The following is a 16,737-nucleotide window of genomic DNA, read 5'->3' as shown; positions in this document are numbered from 1 at the left end:
TGTGTTTCCGGTATGTGGTATATAACACAAATGATTCTAATAAATTTACCAAAAGCTCATGGGTTGCCATTCTGTTTTATTAAAAAGTCATAATATTGGTTACGAAGATTGAGGTCTTCAACTTCATTTTTAAGTTGATTTCTTACCAATAATATCAATACTAAAATAAGAAGAGCTGGGGAATGGTTCAACCAATATGCATATCTCAGGAATAGGGGAACTATCCAATTGAGGCAAAGGCAAATAAACATAACCCTACCATCATCTCCATTCCAAAAAAAGTAATAGAAAAAGGTGAAGAGACTCCAGAAATATGAAAGGGTTGAAAGTATGTACACTCTTAGCTGTTGAATAAATCAAAGCTCGATGAAAGAAGACTCTCCGTTAACAGTAATTTCCCTAGAATTACTCTAGTTTTCTCTTCTCCAGTCAACTGTCACATGGTTTCAATTCACAAAACTTTCATGCAATGGGATAGAAGAAGACTTGGTCTTTATCAATTTCATATTAGTTTCATGAGGCCAGGCCACCTTATCAGTCGGTACATAAACTGAAAAATTGAAGTGTCTAGGAATGAAAAGAAAACAGAGAATGAAATGAAATATACAGGGTAGCCTGGAAAGAAGAGAAATGAAAAGAAAACAGAGAATGAAATGAAATGTACAGAGTAACCCAGAAAGAAGAGAAAAGGAAAATAATCTTACAGAATACCTGAACTCCTTATATCATTCCACAACAGTTCTGAATTTGGATATCAAAATGGACTCATCACTTGGGCCATTTCCAAGTTCTCAAATGTTTGAGCGCTTACATGTTGAGTACATAGATGTTGAATACAGATAAGTAATCATGGTAGTGCCAGTGTTTTAATAAACAAGGGCACCATAAATTGCCTAGTCTCAAATGAAAGGACAACAGACATAACTCACATAACTTGGTAGTTTGGATACACATTTATTGTCATTTCTAGATTACAAATGGCATATAATAAAGATTAAAAGGATGAAAAACGGTTGACAGATGCTAGGGGAATTCAACTTGATTTGGCAAGGAAGAGAGCTGCACACTGCTCTACAGTATCATCAGGGCTGGTGACTGAGAAAAAAACACAGTTGAAGTCAATAATGCACTCCATTGGGTGAAAAGAGAAGCACTGCAGGTGCATGCTACTATGGAGTGTTTTAACATTTGATGCAAATAAAAAAAAAATTAAAAACTGTCAAGTTCATGTGATGTGTGTTCATTTTGCTTTAAAACTTTTGTATAAGATCTTACTTATGACTTCAAAAATGAAGTCATTGACATTCCATGTTATAACTATCAGAAATGGCTCCATTACCATTTGGTAATGGTTCCATTACAGTGATGGAGTGTTCCTCTATAATCTACTGGTTACTGAAAAAATTATGTATGATTTCACTTCCATTAGGTTATTCAATAGCTAGTAAAAGTTGAAATGTAGAGCTCACCTGTGTGACCCACAGTCCGTTCTGATTCATAAATCTCATGGTCATTTCCTCCCTGCTCAAAACAAAAAATCCAAGCTCTTTAGTCTTAGGTGATAAAGATTAGTCAACAAAGAGAAGAAGGAAATATTGATGGCTAAAAGAATTATAAATATTTCAGGTTTCCTTATTATTTTATAGTACAACCAAAGGATCCTCTAAAAAAGAAAATAAGAATATCCCTAATTACATATAAGGGTAAAAAAATTTCTGTTGCCATTCTGTTGTATTAAAGCCATCTTATCAGTTAAAGAAAGAAACTTTTAATTCTTTTACAAAGAACCTACACAGTTAGTGGTAGATTTTCTTTCCTCCTTTTGGAGAATTCATCTCCAGATTTGTGGGATTTGATTTCTTACCACAACCAATAATATTGACACAATGGAACACCAGTTGAGCGGCTCAACCAATATGATGATAAGGAATAGGACTGATGTCAATGACTTATTGATCAAAAAGCAGCACTATTCATTTGGGGTAGAAGCAAATACAAAGTGAAGTATGAAGAGAACAACATGGTCAAACAAGTTTGGTGGGGACTTTTTCAAGAGATGAATTGTGCAAAATAAAAAGTTTACCTTGTATGTTTTATCGCCAAAGAAGTGGATTTCAGGAAAATCATCAAGGTATCTCAAGCAGTATGTCTTGTCCCAGCCTTGGGGGAAAACCTGTCACAAGCATTACGATAAAAAATACATTCAGTCATTGATACTAGTTTATGAATCCTCAAAGCAAAAATAAAGATGAATGGACACTCACATCAAAGCTTATTTGTCCTCCAATAGAAAATGTCAGGTTTAGGTGAGCAAACTTCTCACGAAGCACAGAAACCATCTTCGGACGTATGTTGTGAATCTGATATGATTATAAATTGTGTTGTTTGTTTCAGGATGCATGTTTATCCAAATACAATCAATTTATTGCCACAAACACGAATTGACAGTTCAATCTTTTGCTTCAAAGGATCTGAAGTTTATACCTTGTCATACTTTTCAAACTCATCACGCTCTTCCTGGCTGCAGTTTCGCCCAATTGGTGATACATTGAGCATCCCACTTCGGAACTCTATAAAGGTTCCCCTGAAGAAGAAATTAAGGAAGAGAGGAATGTATCAATCTAAATGTAAATTAATAACTGCTATTCAGGTTTCTGGTTTGCTAACCTTTTTATTGGGATATCCAAGTCGGCAATATAATGAAGTGTGAAATTAATAATTTCCTGCACAATCATTTGTAAAACATTAAAAACAATAAATGAACAGACGTCTGCACAACCATTTGCAATGCATCGTGTCTGTATGTGTGTCAACAGTCGTTGGAGAACTAATATTAAATTTTGCGTATATAGTGTTTGAGTCTTCTTTCAAGATCACCTCCAACAAAATGTCCCATGCCAAAATTACCCAACAGGATAACCTTGGTGTTCCACATTCCCTTTATTCCAGTAATAATAAGAGTAAAAATTGCAGAACAAGTAGATTTATTTTGCCCATCATGTTATAGCAGTTTTAGGCTCGAGGATAGTATATATGTGGAAATTTTCATTGTCTCAATCCATGATTGTGTAAGAGCATCCAACGGATCAAACCTTCCTGTTTATGTCATGATGCTATGGTTTTCTTCCAAAAATAATTTCACTTGGAAGGTTCTTACCTTCAGCTTTTCTTCTCCAAGAAATGTCTTCAAGCTCTGCATAAAGAAAATATATCAAGGAAGTAAGCATTTGAAGTAATAAAGGGGAAAATTTATTAAAAGAAAAAAAAAAGTGTAAAATTTGAATGGGGAGCACCCAAAAATTTAAACCACCTTCACAACCCCACCCCAAACCCACCATTCCTCCCCCCTCCAAACCCCACAACCCCCCCAACACACACACACACACAAAAACCATACCCAATTAAGGTTTTTATGCAGTATCAAAGAAATAGAAGCTATATTAAGGGGGAAAAATAACTGCATTTATGATGAACACTTTTATGTGCTAGAGCATGCAGTCCTTTAGTTTTTACAAAGATTCTCTAGCCCACTCTCTTTTTTTTTTTCTCTATATGTATGTACCTGCATCTCGGACACAAGAATTAGCTTCTTATCATGAGAGGGACTATTATATGTTTGCTATTTTTACTTATGGCACACACCAAGGACCATTAAGTACTTATTGGTTCTTTTCTTTCTTTCTCTATTTTTTAGTTGCAGTCATTATCTCACATTGGGTGGCTGAGGAACCTAACAAATTTGTTATGCCAGGGAAGCCCTCAGCAATCTTTGATGCTAAGGCACCCCCTTATAAAGTGCAATCCTGATGCTTCCCACATGAGTTCTTTGATAATATCTCAATATCCAGGATAGTAGTTGTTCACCAGAATGGTGAATTAAAATAAATTTGATGGACAGTTCTGATTTATGAAATTCAAACATAAGATTCTCAGTTTAAGGTTTATACAATACCTGGGTGCCAATGAGCTTCCCATCTTTATGAGCCACTAGACCATTTTCGGAAAATACATAATCATAGTCATCAATAACTGCACAACAAAAGATAAGGTTCAAAAGACAAGGCAATAATTTCATGAAGAATCATATATAAAGAATAAGGCCAATGTAACAAGGCAGAGTACAACAACTTATAACATACTGTTAAAATTTAGCAGGTTTAAATAAATTTGTATGATTCAGTTAATACAAGCTATGTACTCAGAAAATTGATTATAATAATTTCCAGAGAGTTGAAGTAAAGGATACTACATCAGTCTTGCTTTATAAGATAGCCTTGGCTAGTTTTACAGCCATGGAGATTCTCCTAAAACAGTGTCATCTGTTCCATTTAGTACACCAAGCTGATCTATATTATAGAAGAGACACCAAGTCACCAGAAAATTACTCATCCTTTTGCTTTAATTTTCTACTTTTTACCAAAATCTACAGAAAAATACTATACTCTATAGTACAGTAGAAACAAAAATATTGGCCTTTACGGGTGGTACCAAAGACCTGCATAGAAACCCACCTTCATCAGGTGTGGAGGACAGGGGTTTTATGCATTAGAAGATCCCAATCTATGGCCCATCATTGCATTTGGAACAGGGAAAAAAAAGGGAAAAATAAATTCGATCGTTACAGAAGTAACCGATCATAAGGAATGGAAACCTAACATACGTGAAAAGATTATCAATATCAAGACCCATGATTAGAAAAATGTTGCATCTGACTGACATGATTAGTATAGTTGAAGCATGGGCTACACCAGAGTAGCCTGGTATAGGAGTTTGCCAAAACAAAGGCAAAAGCTAACAGATTCCAGCCTTCTTGATCCATTTCACAATAGTCTCTTGAGTACAAACTTTAAAGAAGTAGGAACAAACCTGAACTTCCAAGCTGCTCTGATATCTTAACAAGGTCAGATCCTCCAACAACCCCAACTGTAATAACCTGGAATAAAAAAAAGCTATTACCAACTAAGCACAAGAAACATTTTAATTCCTTGGAATTACCACAAATTAAAGAGCCAGATTGAACAAGATGCAAAGTACTATTCAATCAAGTACCTTCCGGAGTTTCCGCATGAACTCTAACATCTGTGGAGTAGCCACCTTATATAATGAACCAAATGAAGAACTTCTCAGTGTTTATTCAATATAGATAGAAATTCAGCTCAAAAACAACAGCAGAAAGTTACAGGCAACAACCACTCAAACTTGTAATTTTTATAACTCAACCAACTTAAAAATCAGAATACCACCCTACCAATAGAAACAAGCAAATTTACTCAAACTACTAAATCAATCATATTCCTTATACCCACATTCTCGAAAGAGCCTCTATACAAATATAGCAAGTGATCTCCTACTCTACTAAGAAAAACTTCCATTAAATCAACATATTATTCAAGACCCATAAATAAACCCAATGTTCATGCACCAAAAAGGGGTAAAAAGTGCACATATAACAAATAGTCTAATAAAGCCATCCACATGTATAGAATAATAAATCCTACTCAGATTGTACAGAAACTCATCACATTAATCAAATCAAAACAGAAGATTCAGACCTTTCTCGGCGCTGTGAGAGTCCCATCAACATCGAACAATGCAATTAAGCCAGCCTTCCTTGCCGCCATTGTAGTGAACTTCCACCAGACCTTAACAAAATTCAAATCTTCAATCACAGAATTGGACAAAAACACGCATCAAACTCATGAACCAGTTTCTTCCAAACTACAAACTCCCCTGCAAAAAAATAACATAATTCTTTTTTTTTCCACAGAACATTTTGCCGCAAGCTTTCCCGGGAAATTAAAAAGAAGAAAAAACTAATATTTACTCAGGGATCTACTTTTCGGCGGAAATTACAGCGTGAAGCTTGAAATTCAATGTTTTTCTCGGGAAAATTTGCCAATTTTCCATGGAAACAAACGGAAAGCAACATTGGAATTTGTTGTTCTGATAAAAATTAAAACTAAAATAAAAAATTCAGAAAAAAATAAATATAATTGAGACTTACCTTCAAAAATTGAATTCTCTGAAATGAATCGAAAGAAAGAGACTTATAGAGGGGTAGAGAGAGAGTGGAGATCTGGGGAGCTTTTTGGGATAAAAGGAATTTATTGAGGGTAATTTGGGAATAAAAGTTGGATCTGCAAAAAGTTGTCGCACTGAAGTAGAGTACACTCGTGCTGACGTCAGGACAAGAGTTTTAGGTGAGACTTGAGGCTCTCCAATCTCCTTGTGGGAAAAAATATTTAATTTTTAATAATTATAAAAAAAATGTTTTATTAATTTTATAATTTTTGAAAAACAACATAAAAGATAAAACGCTACGTTTGGTTGGATAATGAAAATACGCGAAAAAGAAAATAAGAAGAAAAAGTGAAATTTTTTTTTAAGTTAATTAATTATTTTTATATATATTTTCAAATTCATTTCACTTATTTCTCTTTTTTACATAAATATTAAATAATTTTAAAATATATAATTTTTGTATTAAATATATATATATATATATATATATATATATATATATATATATTTAATATTTGTAATAATAAAACTAAACATACTTCACAATATTTTTCAAAAACCAAACATAACATTAAGATGAAAGAAAGGCTTGAGATTGTGCCAACTAATAACATTATTCATGTGGGTATGTATTCTTTTTTTTTCCTTGATCATTAGGTGTACTTAATCAAATGATATTCTAATTTTTAAGAAAAATAAAAAATAGTTTAATATTACTGTAGCTTTTTAAAAATTTGGAAAAAAAATTATGAAAATTGATTTGTGATTTTTAATAATATTATTTAATTTAATAGTTTGATAAATTATATGAATATTAAATTGGTATAAATATTTGTAACGTAATGCCACAAATTCAATTTAAGGGTAAAATTATAATTTAAAAATTAATAATTAATTAAAGGAATTTAATAAGGGAAAAAATGTCTTCTGTATTTAAAACCTCTAGATATAAATTAGATTTTTATTGTCCTCTCTATTCAGAAAACCCTTTTATATAAATATTAGAAAGATTAGACAATATAGAATTGAAGATTTGGAGGTTTAGGATTTGAAGATTAATTCTTCAAATAAGATTTTTAATCCTTAAATTAATATTTTATATTCGTTAATTAGTTTTGAACACTTTAGATATTCTTTGAAATATCTTAATTTTGATTAGAATTTGTTTAATTAATTTTTAAGTCAAAAAGATTAAAAATTTATGAACATAGTTTGATCTATTAATGGAGATCGACAAATTTTGATTACTTAAATGAAAAGATCTAGATAAAAAAATAAAAATAAAAATTATATAGTTTTGAATGTGAAAATTATATAAAATTTGTGAGTATAGAAGTTAAAAGTTTTGACTTTAGAGAGGAGAAAAAAAAATGATGAAAGATGCTAGTAGGTAGGAAGGATTTGGCCTGCACTTTGACCTAGGAAAGGAAGTGAATAGTATTTTGGTAAACAATGAGGAAGAAAAGGACATTGATGACTTGGAAAGGTTTTGTTGGGTATTGAAATTAATAATAATAATAATAATAATAATAAAAGAAATAATAATAACGAATGGAATTGGTATAGAGTTGTTGGAATAAAAATAAATAAATGCATGACGTATTTGTTAAGCTAGAAGATTTAAATAATAGTAATAATAGTTTAATGTAAATAAATATTTTTAAAAGATTTAATTTAGGTAAGTTAGAAAAGAGAAATAAATTAATATTTAGGAAGTTGACAATAATATTGTTAATTAGGATCCTTAATACTAAATAAAATATTTTTAGGATTGTCAAATTTATATATTTAGATAAATAATCAATAATCAATATTGTGTATGGTATTATGTTATGTGATAAATTCTTCAGAGTTAAATACTTTAAGATTTTGAGTGTTTCTTCGAGGTAAAGAAAATTAATACAGATTTTTAAAAAAGAAAATAATTTTTTTATATTATATTTTGAAATGTCTAAAAATATTATTTTTATATTTACGCATGGATCAAATATGTGTTTTGTATGAAAGTATATTTGAGAATTTTTTTTGTTTATGAAAAATGAAAAATTGAGGAGATATGATGTTTGTTTTGTAAATTTGAATTAATGAAATAAAGTATTTGACTCTGAATTATATGACCCTAATCAACAGGTTATAATAGTTGATCTTATGACCCTAATCAACGGGTTATAATAGTTGATTTTATGACCCTAGTCAACGGGTTGTAATTGTTAACATTTGGTTTTGTTCACATTAAATGGAACAAATTTGAAACTAATTACTCAATTATGAAGTCCCACCTAATTGAGCACAATTTGTCATACGATAACTAGAGTAAAGATATTTTGAATGTATTTGATTTGGTTTTGATGAAAAATTGTTTCATGATAAATTGATTTGAAATGGATATGAGAAAGTTTTGTTGAAAAGTTTGAATGTATTAACATTTTGAATTCCAAAGTTTTTATGAAAATAAGTATATGTTATATCTCCTATTTGTAAGTATGACTGAATATGTTTGATTTATGAAACTGTATTAATGTTCCTTATTGGGCTTTGAGTTCATCTCCCTTTGTTAATAATCTTTTAGGTAACCTCAGTTCAAGTGAGGAGTGATCGTTAGGAGGGAAATTTGGTTTTATTAAGACATTTGTTTAAACTCTCTTTATTGTGAACATTGTTTAGATGTTAAAACTTAATTATTGTTTGAATTATTTTGAGTTTAGAGTTATTTGGACAATAACACTTTGGTTGATGTATTAGTTTTTTTTAAAGTTGATACTTGAAGATTTTAGAATTTTATCCTACTACTCCGAACAAAAATTTGGTAATCGGTAAATTTTCAGTTACAATACGAATGTTTGTATCGTTTCCACTTTGAGCCTCTAGGCTTGAGTTGTGAAATGACCTTCATGTCTTTGGAATGAATTTTGAGGTGTGACATATAATGATTAAAATAGGATGCTAAAAATTACAATACAAATATAAAGTTTTAATTAAATAAATTATTTCATTATTTAAAATCCAAACTTAGAATTTTTTATTTTTTGAAGAGAATACTCTTGTCAATAAATTGAATGTATTATTTCATAATTTTTTAATCATTAATCATGAATTTAATTTTAGTTACTAGCTATATTAAAACCTTTTTTTTTTCCTACTTTAAACAATTTATAACAAAAAGTGCCATAAACTTTTTTTCCTTGTAAAAAAATTATTTTAATTTATATAAAAAATAATTTTTATAATATTAATATACTCATTAAAATAAATTTTAATAAAAATATGTAATAGTAGGACTCCACCTTTTGTTGGAGAGCATGATATTCATTTAGTTAAAATTTTATAAATTTAAATATATAAAACAAACGTTCTTTTATGTCTGGTTGGATGTAATAGTATATTTATTTGGATTAATTTTATTCATTCCTAAAAAAAATTAACTAAATTCATCATAATTTAAAATATCATGAAATACCTCTTTTTCTATCATTTTTATTTGCTATTTTTACTCATTTCTCCTCTCAAACAAGATGAGAAAGGTACCGGATAAAATTTTAAATTTTTAACAATTAAACTGTATTTAGTTAAATGGGAAGGTGATTGAAATCAATCAATCCTACTTACTTCCTCCATAGTTGTCATTTGTGATTTATTTATGGAGCCTGCGTAAATGCCTATTTCCGGTGGTTTCTTGTGGAGTTTATGTGGCTATGTGTCTCCGGGGTTAGATTATAAAATAGGCTCCATTTTGAGCATGAAGCCAAGCGTACACTCTTGTCTTTAGCTGATGGAAATTTCTCAGCAGTCACACCTCCCCTGCCCATTTTGTTTGGTTGGTAGGAAACTTCCCACTGCCTAAGATTGTTTTCAGATTTCTGTATTCTTTCAATATAGAGGAATATTCTCCTAAAATTCTATAATTATGCATTTCACGAGATGGGAATTGGCTGAAAGAATTTGTCACAATGAGGTTGTCCAAGGGCCAAGCCCAAACCAAAACCATCATATTATGAACTGCGAAAACCATAGAACATGACACAATATGACCTAACTCGCAAGCCATTTTTCACTTCGCTAAAATCCAATACAAGAGTAAGGACTAAGGACGTCCAAACCAGTCGACACGCCACACACCACATACTACGCTACGATAGTAGAACCATCGTTCCCTCCTAAGACGACATTTGGACTAACAATTGCAGTATTTAATATAACAAGAGAGGTTATAAATAAGATTGACTCCATCCTTATAATCATGGAGTGCATGCAACTGCAGCCTTATTCCCAAATCATGGATCCTGTAATTATTAAATGATGATGCATTGATGAAGAATGGAATAGCGAGCGTCACTCAATGATTGGTATGATCAAACTTACCAAACTATGCGGATCGAGCCACTACAAAAATCCTTAAACTGGAACAAACCAAGATTCACAGAAAAAGTTACCCTCGTTCCCTTTCTTCTTGGCTTGAACCTTGCTATATGCATTCACGGCTGCTTTGAAGGGTGTGTAGGCAGATATAAAATTAGGCTAGCTCTTGGCTTCTAACATCTTCTCTTTGTAATATTTCAGAAACTGGTTCAGGAGCTCGTCCGCTCCCCCTTTATTATGGGCTTCAATATCACTCAAGACTGCTTGAGTCTATTCGTCTGCATTGTTCTGAAACAACACAAGAAGAAAACCAAGGCGAACAGGCCCTTCATGGGAACAACCTTCCTAATTCTTAAATAAAAAACTCTATATCTACAAGAAGGTAAATATGGGAAATACTTCATAAGGTCGGTTAACCAAGGTTTCAAAAGAAGGCCATGTTTGAAAAAGAAAAGAAATGATTGAATAATTCACACAGACAAAAGAAAATAGCTAAATAAAGTCAAGATGAAATCATTAGTGGATTTTCCATCGTCATTCTAGAACTTCAAGGTTCGTTAGAAATTAGGCGGTGTTGACTCAATCTAGGAAACTTTTGAGAGGAGTTGAAACGAACTGGTGGTAAACACTTCCTAGTTTCAAGTTGAATCACTCACTTTCAGCTCAACTCTGCTGAATTACAGCTACTAATGGGGTTTAACAGCTACTTCAATTCTATTGAGCCGAACTTCAAGCCAAACCAACCACTAATAAGATTGGTGAACTTCTAATTTGGGCGGTGAAAGTAGTTTTACTTTAGTACCTTTAAATTCCCTGTTGAGGATGAAATGTTAACGATCCTTGGTGAATCTGATAATTGGAGGAGAGGAATAAATGCTCCAATGATTTTCTGTGCCCCAGAGTAATTTACTTTTGACACATGCTTCAGCCAAATTGTAATTCTGATGCATTATTTTCTTCCAATAGACTTCTATGAATTCCGCCTGCATCAGTGAAAGAAAACTCAATCTCTCTTGGTATCCATAACCCCACTCCTCTACTGCAAAAAGTTAAAAGGAAGAAAAGAAGAAGATGACTGTCAGTCAATCTCCATTTTTAGGCCTCTTCCCCATAAAGCAAACTATCTGTACTTCTAATAATCACTTCAACAGTGATCTTCAAGCAAATTCCTAGAGGAACCCTTATCAAACTTCCAATCAAACCGCATACTATAGTACAATGGCTATTAGGAGGTTGCTATACGTGGAAGCACCATCTGAACTCGCTAAATTTCAGAAAAGAAACTAGTAGGATAAGAAAACTTACTTGATAACAGCCTTTCCCGATACTAAAGCATCAGGGTCTGTTATGATCATTCCCATTATCCCTGTATTGTTTGCCTGTACAGAATTTCCACGTTTCTCATTATCCCATTGAATATGGGGGAAAGGTTAAAAAAACATATGGGTAATTGAGATTGCCGCATTTTCATAAAATTAAGAATCATGCTACACAAAAGAATGCTATAATATGAAATAATGGAGGTTTCAATCATACCAAGACATCAAGCCTCCCAAACTGGATTTTGATAAAGCCTGCAAGGGAATCAACACTAGCAGGATCCGTAACATCAAGCTGATGATAAATCACATGAGAGAGACCAGACTCTTTGAGATTTTCAAGAGCCTCAACACCCCTCTTCTCATCTCTAGCTGTTAACACCACTGTCACCCCATTAGCACACAACAATGAACTGCCTACATATTTCCAACCCGTTTCCTCTATATACTTTGTAACAACTGCAAGCCTGAAACGGGAAATAATGAGAAAATAATGAGAATGAGTGTTACAAATGTGGCTGCATATTGTAAATAGACCATGGAAGAAAAACCAAGTACCTTTTTGTTGCTTCAGCCATTGTTTATGAGATGGGAATTGTTTGTAAAGAGGGAAATAAGATGTTCTTCAGCTTTATTGTGAGGATGGTTATGATGTTTTTTTTTTCTTTTTTCTTTTTTGGCCAAACTTTGAAGTTCTATAGGAAAATGAGGGTATGCTATCATGATGACAACCCCATGAAAATATTTTAGCATTTGATGCATGGGCAAAGTAGATGAGAATTCTGTTGAGAAGAGAGCAAGATCCTGTATGGTTTTTATTTCATAGGCTATGAAACTTTTGATAGTTCTTAAATTGTATCGATTTATCAAGGAGCACTGACCTATTTCATTTTCTGAATAAACATTCTTTACATCACCCACAAAATTTGGCATGGATTTTTCCCCATCGTCTTCCATATTTTCTCAAAGTACTTCATATTTCAAATTTGTCCAAGAGCCCAGCCAAAACCCCATTTGTATTGAGAAACCAAAGTTCTAATTACATAAACCCAAACGCCCAAATTAGCCAAACCAGTAAAACTGCTCATGTAACACATTTGAGTATCTAACAAAGATTTCCACCCAACTCATAAAGTGGATAATCAAATTATAATTAGCGGATAAACAGGTAAACTCAGAATATTCACAAACTACTCATATTGCTTACTAGCCATAAACATCACTTTGGGCTCCCAAGAGCCAAATGAGCGTACTACAAAAACCATAAAATATGAAAGAGCATATCTAAGGTCACAAGCTTTAAGTACTTCAAAATCATTCCAAAATAAAAATTAGTCAAGCATTTCTGGGTATTCTTATTAGCTTGAGATTCATGCAAATCATATGAAAAGCAAAAAACAGAGTCTCTTATTAGCATGTAAGAAGCAATAAACAGAGTCTCTTATTAGCTACGATGTTCTCGTTTCACATGTAGCAATAAATCATTTTCAGTCAATATTCAGACACTTCCTTTTCAAGAAAGAATTGACCGGAAGGCCCACCATCAGGCAGCATAGCCAATCTCACAGTGCTTTCAGCACCTTCTTCAACAGTTAACAAGCCAGCATTGTAGTTCATATTTGTTTTAACATAGCCAGGGCAGACAGTTGATGTAGAAAGTCGGGTACTTCTTGGCCATAATCCTTGAATAGGCATTCAAGGCTGCTTTAGAGATTGTATAGGCAGAGGGATAAATGGATCAGCTTTTAGCTTCTTTGAAATCTTTTTGAAAATCATTCAAGACCTCATCCACTCTTTCTTCAGGAAGTTTTTCGGCACCACTTAACACTCCTTTAGCCCATTCATTTGTGATATTCTTGGCAATACGGCAAGAAAAAAGAACGCAAACTGGGGTATTTCACAAACAAATTTCTCAATTCATAAACAGAACTACAATTCTAATGAAAGTGACTATGGGAAATGCTTCATGGTGTACCTTCACCAATGTCTCAAAAGAAGGCCAGTTGGAAATAAAAGAAAGAAAGATCAAATAATTCACACAAACAAGGGGCAACAGCTTTGAAGGGGTCCTTGGGGAGGCTGGGATTGACATCCAGGGCATATATGGAACATAACAATCGGTAACTATAGTTAATGCAACATGAGATACATTAAATGTGATTAGACACTACCGTTATAATTACCTACAATAAATCATAAGAGTTTCTCTTGAGGTTTTGATTAAATACATTTAGCCTTCACAAGATTGAAATTTCATTATAGACCTTTTTTTCTAATGAGAGAAGAGGTGAGTGAAAATAAGAAATGAAAAAGATAGAGAAGGTATTTGATAAATTTTCAAACCAATAGAGATTAGATGTATTTAGTTGAAACCTTAGAGAAGGCGAACAAGATTAACCCTAAATCATAATCATTTCAGATGACACATTAGGGTCGTTCACCAACCAGGCTAATGTAGTAGCCACGAATGCTTTTCAATGTTCAATCAGTCAGAGGTATGCTTTTCACACATTACCACATTCATCTTTTCTCCTCTTCCTCAAAAGATCTATAAATGATTTGACCATCAAAGTGGAGTTGCCCAAACCAGTTTCCCCACTCTAACCGACTCCTATCTGTTTGCAATGCACGTGTGACTGTGTGGAACTGGAGACTGTCATTTGTCTTCAGAGAAGAAGAGGGCACAACAAGCTCTTAATCATTCACAAGAGATGATAATTGACATGTGCTTATGATTTGACTTTGTTGAATTTTCAAGTCAAATCACCCCGTTCCAAATTTGGTTGAACATCTAAAGTGGGCACCCAACCTTTTATGTCTAGATAAGGGTTAATGCTATTTTTGTACCTGCAACTGCCCTGCTCTGGAGGAAAGATTAATGATCTTTGGTGAATCTGATAACTGGAGAAGAGGAATAAGTGCTTCAATCATCCTCTTTGCCCCATAATATTTTGTTTTCAGGCATTCTTCTCCAATTGAAACTAAAAAGGTTGGTTTTAAACCAATTGAAACTCCCATGGAGCAACATCACAAACTTGGAGACGCAAAAGATGATAAGAATGTAGATTAAAGATATATCAACAACTAGTTGGGAGGTTGATTTACCTTTTGCACACAAGACCAGACATTACTTATATATGTTGTTAGTATGGTTAGTTTATGCACAATCCAAAGGAGATTCATCTTAAGTTGCCAATGGAATTCTACACCACCTTAAGGGTACTCTGAGTAAGGAAATTTTGTTCAAAAAAGGCTTTTAAATTAGACTAAAGGTTTATACCAATGTTGATTATGGAGGATCAATTATGGATAGAAGGTCTACAATAGGATATTGTACATTTCTTAAAGGAAACTTGATGACTTGGAGGAGTAAAAAGCAAAATGTGATGGCATGATCTCAGAAGCAAAATTTAGAAGTATTGCACAACGTTTGTGAATTGTTGTGGATAAAGATCATTCTTGGAGATTTCAGAATTAAATGGAATGATCCTGTGAGGCTCTATTGTGAAACAAGTCAACCATTAGTATTGCACATAATCTAGTACAACACAATTGGCACGTTGAAATTGATAAGCACTTCATAAAGGAAAAGTTGGAGAGTGGTTTGATTTGTACTCTCTATATTCCTACAAACAGTTAGTAGATGATCTCACAAATGGATTGATTGGCTTGGTGTTTCATACTATAGTAGGCAAGTTAGGAATGGATAATATTCATTTAATAACTTGAGAGGAGTGTTAAAAATCTCGGTATTTTCTATACAAAGAAAATTGAGTTATGTTTGTATTTTGTATTTATTATGATAAAATCAGATCCCTCAATTATAAGGATTGATAAATAGGATTGAGTTTCCGTGTATATGTATATTAATTGAGAAATAATTTTATTAAACACAATTTTTGTTAGTATTAATGGTCACAAGCTATTGTGTACTTCAAAATCATTACAACATAAAAATTAGTCATAAGAATTTCTGGGTAGACCTATTAGCACCCTTCATTTTTTGTTAGTATTAAAGGTTACAAGCTATTATGTACGTCAAAATTATTCCAACATAAAAATTAGTCATAAGCATTTTTGGGTAGACCTATTAGCACTCTTCTTGTTTGAGATATATCAATGAAAATTTTGCGATTAAAGGTCCCATACTTCTTGTCGGATAAAGATTTGACCAAAAAGGCCCGCCATCAGGTAGCAAAGCCAATCTTACGACGCTTTTAGCACCCTCTTCAACAATTAAGATGCCAGTATTGTAGTTTAAATCCGCTTTAGCATAGCTAAGGCAGACACAATTGATGCAGAAAGTTGGGAACTTCTTGGCCAGAATCCTTGAGTAGGTACCCAAGGCTCCTTTAGAGGCTGTATAGGTAGAGGGATAAGTAGACCAGCTATTAGCTGTCAAAACACTCATAAAACTCAAGAGAAACCGAGAACCTTTTGGAAAAAATGACACTGATCATCTTCTCTTTTTTTTTTTCATTATTTTGTAAGTGCCATCTATACATAGAAGTATATGCTATACATGGAGTATAACTGATTTCTAATATTTAGCATTTATACATGGTAAGTCAATCTGTACAGCTAATATTAATAGTCTTAAATTATATAAATTCCTAAAATTGTATATGGTAACATCTCCCCTCAAATTGATGCTGGTAAGTCAACCATCAACAATTTGCCAACAAGAAATTGATGCCACTGTCGAGTCAAAGCTTTGGTGAAGAAATCAGCCACTTGGAGATCAGAAGAGATGTGAGGAAGAGATATCACCCAACTTTCCAGGGTGTCTCGAATAGAATGACAATCAACCTCAATGTGCTTGGTGCGTTCATGGAAAACAGGATTGGTGGCAATCTAAATAGCACTAGTGTTATCAGCATGAAGAGGGGTAGAAGTAGTCTGAGGAAACCCAAGCTCCTCAAGAAGACCGCGTAGCCATATAATTTCAGAACAAGCAGTAGACATGGCACGATACTTGGCCTCAGTGGAGGATTTAGAAACACGATCTTGTTTCTTACATTTCTAAGAAATTAAGGCATCA

The 16,737-nt window shown here is 32.9% G+C and overlaps 1 protein-coding gene across 1 annotated transcript; it reads right to left on the bottom strand.

Annotated features, from left to right (window-relative positions):
- Positions 1-700: 700 nt before the first annotated feature.
- On the bottom strand, positions 701-5,696 carry LOC117932804 (phosphomannomutase). Its single transcript, XM_034854136.1, has 11 exons — positions 5,553-5,696; positions 5,050-5,094; positions 4,867-4,933; positions 3,953-4,029; positions 3,158-3,193; positions 2,668-2,723; positions 2,485-2,584; positions 2,265-2,360; positions 2,084-2,173; positions 1,470-1,521; positions 701-1,095 (listed from the first exon to the last, which is right to left on the bottom strand). The coding sequence occupies exons 1-11, from the start codon at positions 5,619-5,621 to the stop codon at positions 1,034-1,036; spliced, it is 750 nt and encodes a 249-aa protein (XP_034710027.1). The 5' UTR covers positions 5,622-5,696; the 3' UTR covers positions 701-1,033.
- Between the last annotated feature and the right edge of the window lie 11,041 nt (positions 5,697-16,737).

Source organism: Vitis riparia, chromosome 15 (assembly GCF_004353265.1).
Source record: "Vitis riparia cultivar Riparia Gloire de Montpellier isolate 1030 chromosome 15, EGFV_Vit.rip_1.0, whole genome shotgun sequence".
NCBI classification, from domain to species: Eukaryota; Viridiplantae; Streptophyta; class Magnoliopsida; order Vitales; family Vitaceae; genus Vitis; species Vitis riparia.
The sequence above is the reverse complement of the archived record's forward strand: the minus strand, read 5'-3'. Positions and strand labels throughout refer to the sequence as shown.